Consider the following 15,267-nt stretch of genomic DNA (forward strand, 5'->3'; position numbering starts at 1 on the left):
CTATACTGAATATCCACAGCATTAGTTCATCACTTATCTTATTTTTAATTTTGACAAATGCTCTATCTGTTTTAAAATAAACCTCTTCATATGTTTGAAGGAATTTGGTTCATGTCATTGTGATTTCGTTCGTCAATATAGTAATTGACATTAACTCCTAAAATTTAAATTGATCTATTGGGTCTACCTTGCCTAACTGCACAAAGTTGAATTAATCAGCAACAACCTACAGTAGCTATGCCTTTTATTGGACTTTCATGCCTAAGTCTTTGGATTTAGTTTCAAACGTGTTACATTTCTTCACTGAGGGCATCTTCAGTGCTTACATAACTTGCTGGACCTATTTAAGGGGATATGGTGGTTGATGTGATAATTTTGTCTAAAGGTTCCATTAGCTCTCCATAAGAATATTCTAGGACTAATCCATCCATCTATGCGGCACCTATGTGCAAGGTTCAGCAAATAATATAAAATTGTCATCAATTGCAATGTGCAAATTTCATATTGCAATTGTTGTTGATGTTGTAGAATTTAACACATCATGTCTGCCCCATCTACTTCTCCCTAATTATCATCACCCACCCCTACGGTTTCTAAACCAGACTAAGGAGTATCTTCTGTTTTATCCATCACATTGTACTACAGTGCTTTAAATATTTTATCGATTATTCAGAAAGGACAATGATGTCACATCTATTTCTTTACGGCATACGTAAAATCTGTGAGTAGCAGAATTGTCTGATCAAATAAATTAATGAGACGGCCAATATGATAAGATAACGTACATGGATAAGTGCCTTATTTTTAAATTTAACAGACACATACACAGTTCAAGAAATATAAAGAACCTATTCTTAATCAAACAAAAAAAAAACTGATCATTAAATGTACAAATTACAGATTTAATAAAAACCACCGTTTCAGAAGTGCGTATATAATTGAATTTATTGAAAAAGATAAAGCTACTTTTTTGCTTGCAAGATTGTTTAATCTTTATTTTATTTCGTTTACATGCACTTATATGTGACATTATTGTTTAATATAAAGGTCTTCCACGAGCTATTGCTATCTCCATATGAAACGTAGCAATGACAAAACGTACCACGATTACCTGCTTATGGTCTTAAGTACCATAATAATGGTATATACCTGTAGAGTAGAAATATTGACTTACATAATCATGCATGAATGTCTAGTCAGAGCCGGAAGTTAGGAGGGGTAGAGGTAAACCTAGATTAGATTGCTGTTCGAAAATAGTTAAGGATAAGGGTAGTTTTAGTTTTAGGGAAATGCGAAGATTAGGTCAGGATAGGAAAGGGTGAAGGTGCGTGTCCAACCAGTCTTAGGACTGACGACCTTATGATGATGAAACGCCTGTACATACATATAAGTTATCAAAGCATTTGAATGTGGTTTATTTCCTATTGTTACCTATTTCGCAATAATAGATTATGATGAAATAAAGGGGCAGATAAGTTAATTTTAATTAATTTGGAAATGAATATAATTGGTAATTACGATGATACAGAAATCGAGAGGGTATACCCACAAAACTACAACCACCTCATGATCAGTGGCATGCTCACCTTGACATTTGAAACCACCATTTGACGATCTTAACACACACCAAAATGGCCATTTTGCCTGTTCAACGCCTGAATAAACTGTAATGGGAATCAGACTGGTTAAATTATTATTTAAATAAATTAAATATAGATGAATAAAAGTGAATAGAAGGGGTAGAGGTAGACCTAGATTAGATTACTGTTCGCAAATAGTTAAGGGTGTGGGCTGTTCTAGTTTTAGGGAAATGCGAAGATTAGCTCAGGATAGGAAAGATTTGAGGTGCGTGTCCAACCAGTCTTAGGATTGACGACCTTATGATGATGATGAATAAAAGTGTTACGTTTCATGAATCCAAAATATCTTCAAACAATTAGTTGACTCTTTGCAGGTAGTCAGTCGTTACGTCAGGTTGCTGGTACAATTTGTTGTGTATTCGATATTTGGGCCTGATGGGACGCCACCGTCCTCCGGTGATACATACATGTACAAGTTGAAGTCCCATAGCCATCCATTATGGTAAACAGCAGCAAAGTCTTCTTTCTTTTCGATATGGGTTCCATCTGTAATCAAAAAGCGCAAATGAATGTAGCATCGCCCGTTGTTATTTTGCTCCTTCTTCATAGTAAACCGTTTTTACACGTGTTCCCATTTTTCCCATTTAACTAACCCCTTATGCCCCAGAAAATACCCGATCATTCTATCCCCCTCCCCATTTTCCTTATTGACATCCATGTGAGTATACAGTATTCCTCGTATTGAGTTTTAATTTATTGTATACTGACCATTATAAGTGTCTTGTCAAATTGCTATTGATTACCCCAGTTTACATCAAAACCTGTATATAGAAAAGCCTAACTCCTTTAAATGAGGAGACTAACATTGAGTAGGGGAACAAAGATTAACTCCCGGAGAAGCCACAATTTATAATTAGGTCGTCACGATATTTATTGTTAATATTTATGCTTCGTGATCTACTTTCTAAGTCCTTATGAGTGTTCATTTCACCACGCGCACTCTATCTAATCAAACACTGTACCTACTGTTTGAAGCTTTTATCTAAATTACTACTACTTTTAATTCTAGCCTACTAGACGACCGAATTTTCTGGACGATCACAAAAAAATTGCTTCCCCCCGGTCTTCCTAAACGAAGTCCTGTATCCACGCATGTAATCGGAAGAGGTATTCATGATAGATAGATATGACAAACGCTCCTGATTACCCGGTAGAGATGGCCATAGTTTAGAATTTTGATAGGTAACTTAGCACATAATGTTAAATGACATGGACAGTGGGCGCAGCGGAAAAGAAAAGGTTAGATGTGGTATTACAGACGAATGATGAGGATACCGTGGATAGAGAAGGTTAGAAATGAAGAGGTATTAGAATGAGTAAGAGAACAGAGGACTTTATGGAAGTCAATAAGAAATAAGCGAGATAGGTTAGTAGGACAACTTCTCAAAAACTAATCAAACATTTTCTGAAAGTCTACAAAGACTGTATCTAGTTTTGACGCCTTTATCTAACTCCCTACTATTTTTAACTCTAGCCTAATAGACGACCGAATTTTCTGGAAGATTACTTAAGCATTGCCTTCCCCGGCTTCCTAAACCAATTTCTGTATCCCTGCATGTAATTGGAAGAGATATCCATGTTCGGTGTCGATGTGTTCAGTATTTGTATATTTTTTTTATAATGTTTTTAGTTTGTATTTATTTTGTATATATCTGTATATCTAATCTCTGTGTAACTTCAACTTGTGTTACAAACAGCTTTGGGCCTCTTTATTACACCCTTCAGGTAGGTACCAAACGTTGGGAAAGTCCGAGTCCCCAACTTCGTCACTTCGGACTTTCTCTGGGTACCTGAAGGGTGCATAGCAACAACAGATGCATTGACCTAGGGGTTTGTTTTACTTAGAGGCGTGTCCTATTTTTTGTGCAGACTATTTAAGTCTTGGACCACAGTTCCAAATTANAGCGGCATGGCCTAGAGGTTTAGACCATTGCTTAGCATTCGGGAGGACACCGGTTCGATTCCGGGTCCGTCTGCCTTGGTCCAAGTTTTTCTGTGTTTTCCTTGCATCACTTAGGCAAATGCTGAGGCAGTAATATTCCACAGATAATCTTTCATTCTCCTCTGTCTTCATTTTGTCCGTCTCACTTTCTCACCCGAACCACCACCCACCCATTCCCACGATTCCTGAAAGCAGGCTGGAGAGGGCCTTCCGCCTTACCTTCCGGCGTAGTCCGGAGGGACTGCCCGCCCACCAGCATTACTGGCTGGTGGGAATGAAACACCCAAAAGTTTTAAGTTTTTATAGAGATATTATTACAATTCAAATTCAAACAAATTCATTAATATTCAAGCATTATTACAATTATTACATTCATATTCAATTATTACAATTTAAAACCAAAATATTCAACTATACAATTCAAAACCAAATTCATATTCAACTTTACAATTCAGCTTCAATCATTCAAATTATATCCAAATCAGTTTATATATCAAACTCAAGCAATTAGTGTAAATAGTGTAAATAAAGTGTAAATAGAAAAGCAGTCTATTAATTCGAAGTGAATTAGCCAAAAGAGCTTTCGGCGGGATACCACCACATACATCAACAACAATCAAATTACAACAAACACATCAAACAATCCACATCTCATTTATAGATATGACGAACTCTACTGATTATCCGGTAGAGATGGCCACAGGCACCTAAACTTTAGAATTATGGTACATAACTTACCACATAATGTTAAATGCCGCATTGTCGTATAATAACCAAATTCTCTGAAAAAACATCTAATGCATATTGCAAAATTTAAAATTAAATACAAAATGCTGTAAGCCTCACATATTTGTTTTGGTAAAATTAGGTGCAATTAATTTAGTCACTTGATTTGCGATATTTCTCTGATAACCACACAACAGTTCCTTAAAGATCCTAATTTTACTTGTTTTGTTACTGTACACACTTATCAATATTTACGTAAACAATCTACACCTAAATGGAAAAATTTCCAAATTATGTCGGATTCCTGGTATTATAAAGACGTGCCGATAAAGAAATTAATCTCAACTAACAATAATTAAACTGCACTAAAATGTGAATTTTTCAAGTACCTATGAGCAATAGATGAACGTCTGTTATTATTCCCTACATATATAAGCTACCGTATTTTTTTTATCTTGTATCTGTTTTGGTACACAAAGCAGAAGAAAGTAAAGCTCCAGTATGAACGGTAAGATTAACCTTTTCGTAACTATTGCTTTAACATACATATTAATCTTTACGTTTAACAGTCGTTATAACTACAGTGCCAGTCTTATTAATTAAAAAATTCACTTTTGTAACATAAAATTATTAGATAGCCAGTAAGCCATTACAGACAGAGATTCCTAGAGAAAAAATCGCATGTCGATATCGAGTTCGATTATATACATTCTGAATTAACTGTTCATCTTTAAATTAAAAAGCTAATTTGTGTTTAGCGTTTTACAATTTGACGTTACAAGATTTTTTCTAGGTGGCAGCACAGCCATATTGATCACGTGATGTGGTTTGACGCTCAAAGCTAGCGTCAAGCGTCAGCATGAGGTTACAACTTATACATCAAATTCAGTACATCATCAAATGTCTTCAAAATCAAACTAATGTCCATTAGAATGCCAAGCCATTTAGTTTCATTTAATCACCATCCTCACAGATTTTATATTCTAGAATAGATATACACTGAATTCGTTGCGTTTAGTTTGAGGTTGTTTTCATTTAGCCACTGCTGAATCAACTGGACGTATTCATTCTTTCTAAACTCAGTAACTCTCCCAGTAAAGGTTTTTTATTATATTGGTAGAATAGAATTGCTTTTTATTCTTCAATACTATCTTTCATTCTTTCTTTACTGTTTCCTTAAAATTAACCAGAAGTGAATAGTAACTGGATTACATTTCATTTATGAATCCGTCAAATACGTTTAATTAACTTTGTCATGGTAAATAATAACATATCATATTCTCGGTCAGAGATTCGTTAAAATTAGATAGCTATCTTATTTTTACATATACTATATGGCACCTACAGTACCGTAAAAATGTTTTTCAAAAATTCCCATAAATTTTATTCAAATAAAAGCCAATATAGGGGCAAAAGGAGTTTGGGTGCAAGCCATCTACAATGACTTTTACTTCATACCCCCTCTACAGCAATAAGGAGGAGAATTGGAAACTGAGTAACTAATCCTCTTTGTTTCAGTTATCGCAATTCTCGCATTTTTCGGCATCATTACCACTGCCTATGCACGTAGTAAGTTAATCAGCAATACAAACACATACGATAGAAGACGTATTATAATAATGTACAATAATAATTAAAACATGTGATTTTCGTTCCTTTAGTTCGCATTTGCCGAAAATACTCGTTAAAAGGAATTAAATATCCAGATGAAAAAGATTGTAGTAAATACTACCTATGCAGATTTGGACTATTGCTGTCTAAACAGTGTGATGATGGTCTCCTGTACAGTCCAGTAAGTGCAAGTTGTGTACCCCCTCAGCAGTCTGGATGTAAGGCCTACGAAAGATACATCGATGAAAGAAACAAGGGTAGGATATCTATAAACCGTATCCATTCATATAAGTTCATATTATTTTTAAACCGTCCCCATCTTAGGTTCTTATTTTATGTAAAACAAATTGATTTTCTACAATATGCATAGTGTATTGGACATAAACGCATTTGACAGATAAATTTCATTAAATGTTTCTTTAAATTTACAGAGTATTGTAATATCGCCGGTGATAGTGCCCTCTTCCCTAACGTTCTTCGATGCAATCAATTCTATGAATGCGCCAATGGNGATATCTATAAACCGTATCCATTCATATAAGTTCATATTATTTTTAAACCGTCCCCATCTTAGGTTCTTGTTTTATCCAAAAAACAAAAATGATTTTTTACAATACGCATAGTGTATTGGGGAGAGATGAATTTGACAAATAAATTTCATTAAATGCTGCTCTAAATTTGCAGAGTATTGTAATATCGCCGGTGATAGTGCCCTCTTCCCTAACGTTCTTCGATGCAATCAATTCTATGAATGCGCCAATGGAGTACCTGTAAAATTCGATTGCCCAGCTGATTTAATTTTCAACGACCTATTGAAAGTTTGTGATTACCCCGATACAACCTCATGTGTTCAGGTTTTGCAATTCCCGTTCCATGTTGAACTTCTGAATGAAAACGGAAACGTTGAACAAGAACAAGTAGACGATCTTCTTGAAGAAGAAGAAATTGCATCCGCTAATCAGTAGATAAAGCAGCAAACGACAGTGATAATGAATTAGTTACTTATGTACATGTATTAATTTAAAAACCATGTATCGAGATGAATAGAAAATAAAATAACATGCATTTAAAATATCTTTAATAATAATTTAATGTTACAACCGAGGTACCTATAAGTAAAAAGTGAAGCGGTATCGACACTAGATTACGGAATGATCATAGAGTCATCAGTCCTAAAGCAGTCTTATTACTCTTTAATCTTTTTAATGCTTAATCAACTTCTTCTATCATTATGGCGTGTTTATGGCATACCGTTATTCTCTAATACATCTCCTAACTCTTGACCTGCCTCGTTTCTTAAATTGCAACTGCTGTACCTTTTCTTCTGAAATTTCTTTTAATTATTTATAAACCTCATCTATTTTACCTGCTGCAAACATTCGTTTTACTTCTTTACACCTCATATGAATCCACTTTTCCTCAATTGCCCCCCAATTCTACACTTCCAAATTATTTCCTACTTATTTGCCTTGTAACTTTTTTAATCTTGTTATTAATAATCCTACAACCTCGCTTTCTATCCAGGGCTCCTACCTTCGTTCTTTTTTAAGATCTCTAGCATCAAAATCGATACACGTTTTAATGCAGTTTTACTCTCTGTCTACGTCTCTATCATTAGTTTCTCCTGCTTCCTTTTGTATTTCGTCTTTCCTCTTACCAAACCTATTATGCATTTTGTTATATTTTCGTTTTTCTATATCAAGACGCTTCCCACCTTCCCTCATCTTCATAATTTTGTATGTAAGATTGGTACCACGTTTACCTGGAAATGGCCCTTAGTTACCATAATATTGATATATACCTGTAATGTAGAAATATCGTTGTATTACAAATTAAAAATAATACATAGACGCTCGTACATATAAGTTATTAAGGAATTTAAATGTGTTTTTTTGCATTGTTACCTATACTTCGCATAAGCGATAATAGATTATGATGAAATGAAGGGACAGATAAGTTAATTATAAATAATTTGAAAACGAATACAATTGGTAACTAACATGATAAAGAAATGGAGAGGGGATGCCTGTTAAATTATTGTCTCCTCATGATCAGTGGCATTCTCATTCTGACATTTGAGACCATCATTTGACGATTTTGAGCACACCAAAATGGCCATTCTGCCAATCCAACGCCTGAATAAACTATAGGACTCAGCCTGCTTAAATAATTACTTAATAAAAAAATAAATATCGGTGAATAAAAGTGCTACGTTTCGCAGGATCCAAAATATCTTCAAGCAATTAGCAGACTCTTCACAGGCAGTCAGTCGTTTTTTTTATATGGTACGTTCTGTCGTTACGTCAGGTTGCTGGTACATTTTGTCGTGTATGAATTCGATATTCGGACCTGATGGAACTCAACCTTCCTCAAGTATTACATCCATGTACAAGGTGCAAATTCCATAACCATTCCTTTATGATAAACAGCAGCAAACTCATTTTTCTTTTCGATATGCATTCCATCTGTAATCAAAAGCACAAATTTATTCTATAATTTTACTCCTTCTTCATAGTAAACCGTTTTTACTCCTGTGCCCTACCATTCTATCCACCCTTTTCTTATTGGCATCCACGTGTGTATATAGTTTTCTTCGTATTGAGCTATAATTCGTTGTATGTTGACCATTATGAGTACCTTATCAAATCGCTGCTAATTATTCCATTTAATAAGTTTACATCAAAACCCGAATATAGAAAAGCAGTATGTATGCGAAGATAAAATGACGACCGATAAGTCCAGCTTCATTAAATAAGCAAACTAAAATTGAGTAATAAAAAGGACCAAAAATTGACTCCCGCTAGAAGACACAATTTATAGTTAGGTCGTCATGATATTAATTATTAATTTTTATCATTCGAGCTCTATTTTCTATCCAAGTCCTTATAAGAGTGTTCATTTCACCACGCGCACTCTTTATCTAATCAAACACTGTACGTACTGTTTGAAGCTTTTATCTAAGTCACTACTGCTTTTAATTCTAGCCTACTAGACGACCGAATTTTCTGAAAGATCACAAAAAAATTGCTTCCCCCCGGTCTTCCTAAACGAAGTCCTGTATCCACGCATGTAATCGGAAGAGGTATTCATGATAGGTAGATATGAGAAACACTCCTGATTATCCGGTAGAGATGGCCACAGGCGTCTATAGTTTAGAATGTTGATAGGTTACTTACCATATAATGTTAAATGCCGCATTGTCGTATAATAACCAAATTCGCCGAAAAAACATCCAAAGCACATTGCTAATTTTAAAATTAAGTACAAAATGCTTTTAGCCTCACATATACGTGGTGGTAAAATTAAGTACAATTAATTTAGTCACTTGATTAACCATAAAAAGAAGCCACTTCTGTGCTCGTGAACGGTTAATCTAGAAATTCGAAAAATGTTGTTAAAGGTGTATGTTTGGAGCACGGTGCTATATGGGTGCGAAACGTGGACAGTGAGCGCGGCGGAAAAGAATAGGTGAGAAGCGTTCGAAATGTGGCGTTACAGGCGAATGATGAGGATACCGTGGATAGAGAAGGTTAGAAATGAAGAGGTATTAGAAAGAGTAAAAGAACAGGGGACTCGATGGATGTCAATAAGAAACAGGCGAGATAGGTTAGGTGGACACCTTCTCATGCATGAAGGTCTAGCCAGAAAGATATTAAAGGCAGAAATGGGACTTAGGAGGGGTAGAGGTAGACCTAGATTAGATTACTCTTCGTAAATAGTTAAAGATGTGGGTTGTTCTAATTTTAGAGAAAAGCGAAGATTAGCTCAGGATAGGAAAGACTGGAGGTAGGTGTCCAACCAGTCTTACGACAGACGACCTTATGATGATGATGATGATGATGAACCGTACAACAACCAAATGTCCCTTAAAGATCCTATTTTTACTTATTATGTCACTATATGCACTTATCAATATTTACGTAAACACTAAAAGGGAAAAAAATTCGAAATAATGAAGGATTCCTGGTACTATAAAAACATGCCGACAAAAAAAAATAATCTCAACTAACAATTTTTAAATTACATTAAAATATGAATTTTTTAAGTACCTACTAGCAATAGATAAACGTCTACATTATCACCTACATATATAAGCTATCGCATTTTTTTTATCTTATATCTGTTTTAGTTCACATAGCAGAAGAAAGTAAAGCTCCAGTATGAAAGGTAAGATTAACATTTTCATAACTATAGCTTTAACATGCATACGAAGTTTATCAGTTGTTATAACTATTCTGCCAGTCTTATTAATTAAAAAAATCACTCCTGTAACACGAAATTATTGGACAGCACATAAGTCATTAGAGATAGAAATTCCTTATTATATTAATCGATTAATAATAGTGAATGTAACTGCCTTGAATTGAAATGGTTGCACTGTTTTTGAAAATTATGTCAGAAATCGTGTTTGTCTTTTCATTACAGCGGCCCCTCATCTTCACTGTAGGGAAGTTATAGGTTTCTTCCCACGCTATTATAGGTATCACAACAGGCAGTATTTCAATCATCATAATTAATACATCATACTTAGTAAATCATCAAACGACTTCAATTAATTTAAAACTAATGTCCATTATAATCCCAAGCTATTTAGTTTCATTTAATCACCATCCTCATAAATACTATGTTTTACAGAAAAGATATACACTTTGATTCCCTTGCGTTCATTTAGCCACTGCTGAATGAACAAAACGTATTGATTCGTTCTTAATTCAGTATCCCTACCAGTAAAGGTTTTTTATTACATTGTTAGAATAGAATTGCTTTTTATTCTTCAATATTATCTTTCTTTGTTCACTTCATACTGTTTCATTCAAATTAACCAGAAATGAACAGTAACTGGATTACATTGCATATATGAATCCGTCAAGTACGTATAATAAATTCGTCATGGTAAATAATACATATCATATTCCTGGTCTGAAATTCGTTAAAATTATGAGCGCTTTTACTTTTACATACAGTAAATGGTACTTACAGTACCGTAAATATGGTTTTCAATAATTCCTATAAGTTTTATCCAAATAAAAGCCAGTATAAGAACAAAAGGAGTTCGGGTATAAGCTATTTACAACGGCTTTTATTTCATATACCAGATCTACAGTAATTAGGAGGAGAATTGGAAACTGAGTAACTAATCGTCTTTGTTTCAGTTATCGCCCTACTCGCATTTTTCGGCATCATTGCCACTGCCTCCGCAAGTAGTAAGTTACTAAGCAATACAAACATACGAAAAAGTCATATTATAATAAAGTATAATAATAATTAAAACATGTGATTTTCGTTCCTTTAGTTCGCATTTGTGGAAAATTCTCGTTCAAGGGACTTAAATATCCAGATGAAAAGGATTGTGGTAAATACTACCTATGCAGATTTGGACTATTGATATCTCAACAATGTAAAAAAAATCAGCTCTTCAGTACACAAACGGCAAGTTGTGTTCCTTCACAGCAATCTGACTGTAAGGCCCACCAAGATTCTACAATCGATGAGAAACCTATCGAATCTGCTGTCGATGAGAAACCTATCGAATCTGCTATCGATGAGAAACCTATCGAATCTGCCATAGATGAGAAACCTATCGAATCTGCCATTGATGAGAAACCTATCGAATCTACCATAGATGAGAAACCTATCGAACCTACCATAGATGAGAAACCTATCGAATCTACCATAGTTGAGAAACCTATCGAATCTACCATCGATGAGGAACCTATCGAATCTAACATTAATGAGAAAAACCAAGGTAGGATATTTATATACCGTATCTATATCGGTATAAAAAAATATATCTATATGTATATAATTTTTGAAAAGGGAAGTGCATTTAAATGATACAACCTTTTCAACCACCTAGCATAAGATTTTCCTTCCTAAAAAAGGTGTTGCTTTAGTTTTGCAATTCTTTTTAAACCGTCCCCATCTTAGGTTCTTGTTTTATCCAAAAAACAAAAATGATTTTTTACAATACGCATAGTGTATTGGGGAGAGATGAATTTGACAAATAAATTTCATTAAATGCTGCTCTAAATTTGCAGAGTATTGTAATATCGCCGGTGATGGTGTCCTTTTCCCTAACGTTCTGCAATGCAATCAATTCTATGAATGCACCAATGGAGTACCTGTAAAATTCGATTGTCCAGCTGGTTTAATTTTCAACAACCAATTAAAAACTTGCGATTATGCCGAAAGAACATCATGCGTCAAGTTTTTGCAACTTCCACTCCATATTGAACTTATGAATGAGTGATAATAAGTTACTCATGTATATGCATTAATTAAAGAACCATGTGTCGGGCATAGTATAAAATAAAAGAACATGCATTTAAAATATCTTTAATAATAATTTAATGTTACAACCGAGGTACCTATAAGTAAAAAGTGAAGCGGTATCGACACTAGATTACGGAATGATCATAGAGTCATCAGTCCTAAAGCAGTCTTATTACTCTTTAATCTTTTTAATGCTTAATCAACTTCTTCTATCATTATGGCGTGTTTATGGCATACCGTTATTCTCTAATACATCTCCTAACTCTTGACCTGCCTCGTTTCTTAAATTGCAACTGCTGTACCTTTTCTTCTGAAATTTCTTTTAATTATTTATAAACCTCATCTATTTTACCTGCTGCAAACATTCGTTTTACTTCTTTACACCTCATATGAATCCACTTTTCCTCAATTGCCCCCCAATTCTACACTTCCAAATTATTTCCTACTTATTTGCCTTGTAACTTTTTTAATCTTGTTATTAATAATCCTACAACCTCGCTTTCTATCCAGGGCTCCTACCTTCGTTCTTTTTTAAGATCTCTAGCATCAAAATCGATACACGTTTTAATGCAGTTTTACTCTCTGTCTACGTCTCTATCATTAGTTTCTCCTGCTTCCTTTTGTATTTCGTCTTTCCTCTTACCAAACCTATTATGCATTTTGTTATATTTTCGTTTTTCTATATCAAGACGCTTCCCACCTTCCCTCATCTTCATAATTTTGTATGTAAGATTGGTACCACGTTTACCTGGAAATGGCCCTTAGTTACCATAATATTGATATATACCTGTAATGTAGAAATATCGTTGTATTACAAATTAAAAATAATACATAGACGCTCGTACATATAAGTTATTAAGGAATTTAAATGTGTTTTTTTGCATTGTTACCTATACTTCGCATAAGCGATAATAGATTATGATGAAATGAAGGGACAGATAAGTTAATTATAAATAATTTGAAAACGAATACAATTGGTAACTAACATGATAAAGAAATGGAGAGGGGATGCCTGTTAAATTATTGTCTCCTCATGATCAGTGGCATTCTCATTCTGACATTTGAGACCATCATTTGACGATTTTGAGCACACCAAAATGGCCATTCTGCCAATCCAACGCCTGAATAAACTATAGGACTCAGCCTGCTTAAATAATTACTTAATAAAAAAATAAATATCGGTGAATAAAAGTGCTACGTTTCGCAGGATCCAAAATATCTTCAAGCAATTAGCAGACTCTTCACAGGCAGTCAGTCGTTTTTTTTATATGGTACGTTCTGTCGTTACGTCAGGTTGCTGGTACATTTTGTCGTGTATGAATTCGATATTCGGACCTGATGGAACTCAACCTTCCTCAAGTATTACATCCATGTACAAGGTGCAAATTCCATAACCATTCCTTTATGATAAACAGCAGCAAACTCATTTTTCTTTTCGATATGCATTCCATCTGTAATCAAAAGCACAAATTTATTCTATAATTTTACTCCTTCTTCATAGTAAACCGTTTTTACTCCTGTGCCCTACCATTCTATCCACCCTTTTCTTATTGGCATCCACGTGTGTATATAGTTTTCTTCGTATTGAGCTATAATTCGTTGTATGTTGACCATTATGAGTACCTTATCAAATCGCTGCTAATTATTCCATTTAATAAGTTTACATCAAAACCCGAATATAGAAAAGCAGTATGTATGCGAAGATAAAATGACGACCGATAAGTCCAGCTTCATTAAATAAGCAAACTAAAATTGAGTAATAAAAAGGACCAAAAATTGACTCCCGCTAGAAGACACAATTTATAGTTAGGTCGTCATGATATTAATTATTAATTTTTATCATTCGAGCTCTATTTTCTATCCAAGTCCTTATAAGAGTGTTCATTTCACCACGCGCACTCTTTATCTAATCAAACACTGTACGTACTGTTTGAAGCTTTTATCTAAGTCACTACTGCTTTTAATTCTAGCCTACTAGACGACCGAATTTTCTGAAAGATCACAAAAAAATTGCTTCCCCCCGGTCTTCCTAAACGAAGTCCTGTATCCACGCATGTAATCGGAAGAGGTATTCATGATAGGTAGATATGAGAAACACTCCTGATTATCCGGTAGAGATGGCCACAGGCGTCTATAGTTTAGAATGTTGATAGGTTACTTACCATATAATGTTAAATGCCGCATTGTCGTATAATAACCAAATTCGCCGAAAAAACATCCAAAGCACATTGCTAATTTTAAAATTAAGTACAAAATGCTTTTAGCCTCACATATACGTGGTGGTAAAATTAAGTACAATTAATTTAGTCACTTGATTAACCATAAAAAGAAGCCACTTCTGTGCTCGTGAACGGTTAATCTAGAAATTCGAAAAATGTTGTTAAAGGTGTATGTTTGGAGCACGGTGCTATATGGGTGCGAAACGTGGACAGTGAGCGCGGCGGAAAAGAATAGGTGAGAAGCGTTCGAAATGTGGCGTTACAGGCGAATGATGAGGATACCGTGGATAGAGAAGGTTAGAAATGAAGAGGTATTAGAAAGAGTAAAAGAACAGGGGACTCGATGGATGTCAATAAGAAACAGGCGAGATAGGTTAGGTGGACACCTTCTCATGCATGAAGGTCTAGCCAGAAAGATATTAAAGGCAGAAATGGGACTTAGGAGGGGTAGAGGTAGACCTAGATTAGATTACTCTTCGTAAATAGTTAAAGATGTGGGTTGTTCTAATTTTAGAGAAAAGCGAAGATTAGCTCAGGATAGGAAAGACTGGAGGTAGGTGTCCAACCAGTCTTACGACAGACGACCTTATGATGATGATGATGATGATGAACCGTACAACAACCAAATGTCCCTTAAAGATCCTATTTTTACTTATTATGTCACTATATGCACTTATCAATATTTACGTAAACACTAAAAGGGAAAAAAATTCGAAATAATGAAGGATTCCTGGTACTATAAAAACATGCCGACAAAAAAAAATAATCTCAACTAACAATTTTTAAATTACATTAAAATATGAATTTTTTAAGTACCTACTAGCAATAGATAAACGTCTACATTATCACCTACATA

At 34.5% G+C, this 15,267-nt stretch overlaps 2 protein-coding genes and 2 long non-coding RNA genes across 6 annotated transcripts in view; 2 read left to right on the forward strand and 2 right to left on the reverse strand.

Moving 5' to 3' along the window:
* The first annotated feature begins 4,755 nt into the window (after positions 1 to 4,755).
* On the forward strand, positions 4,756 to 6,460 carry LOC108740560. The gene is made up of 4 exons (XM_025980243.1): positions 4,756 to 4,816; positions 5,827 to 5,877; positions 5,970 to 6,176; positions 6,351 to 6,460. The coding sequence occupies exons 1-4, from the start codon at positions 4,810 to 4,812 to the stop codon at positions 6,458 to 6,460; spliced, it is 375 nt and encodes a 124-aa protein (XP_025836028.1). The 5' UTR covers positions 4,756 to 4,809.
* Positions 6,461 to 6,982: 522 nt separating this feature from the next.
* LOC112906314 lies at positions 6,983 to 9,313 on the reverse strand. 2 transcript variants are annotated; one of them, XR_003232258.1, is made up of 3 exons: positions 8,462 to 9,313; positions 7,920 to 8,384; positions 6,983 to 7,720 (listed from the first exon to the last, which is right to left on the reverse strand). It is a non-coding gene; the product is annotated as an uncharacterized LOC112906314 (long non-coding RNA). The 2 variants fall into 2 exon arrangements; XR_003232257.1 differs by having other exon boundaries at positions 7,920 to 9,313.
* Positions 9,314 to 10,025: 712 nt separating this feature from the next.
* LOC108740559 overlaps positions 10,026 to 15,267 on the forward strand; it is a 23,278-nt gene continuing 18,036 nt past the window's right edge. The window contains exons 1-4 of the mRNA XM_025980244.1: positions 10,026 to 10,086; positions 11,073 to 11,123; positions 11,213 to 11,665; positions 11,958 to 12,165. Of these exons, the coding sequence (XP_025836029.1) occupies positions 10,080 to 10,086; positions 11,073 to 11,123; positions 11,213 to 11,665; positions 11,958 to 12,165 (719 nt within the window). The 5' untranslated portion in view covers positions 10,026 to 10,079. The remainder of the gene's footprint in view (positions 10,087 to 11,072; positions 11,124 to 11,212; positions 11,666 to 11,957; positions 12,166 to 15,267) is intronic.
* LOC108740564 lies at positions 12,242 to 14,572 on the reverse strand. Of its 2 annotated transcripts, XR_001938357.2 has the most exons (3): positions 13,721 to 14,572; positions 13,179 to 13,643; positions 12,242 to 12,979 (listed from the first exon to the last, which is right to left on the reverse strand). It is a non-coding gene; the product is annotated as an uncharacterized LOC108740564 (long non-coding RNA). The 2 variants fall into 2 exon arrangements; XR_001938356.2 differs by having other exon boundaries at positions 13,179 to 14,572.

Source organism: Agrilus planipennis, unplaced genomic scaffold (assembly GCF_000699045.2).
Source record: "Agrilus planipennis isolate EAB-ADULT unplaced genomic scaffold, Apla_2.0 scaffold180, whole genome shotgun sequence".
Classification (NCBI taxonomy): domain Eukaryota; kingdom Metazoa; phylum Arthropoda; class Insecta; order Coleoptera; family Buprestidae; genus Agrilus; species Agrilus planipennis.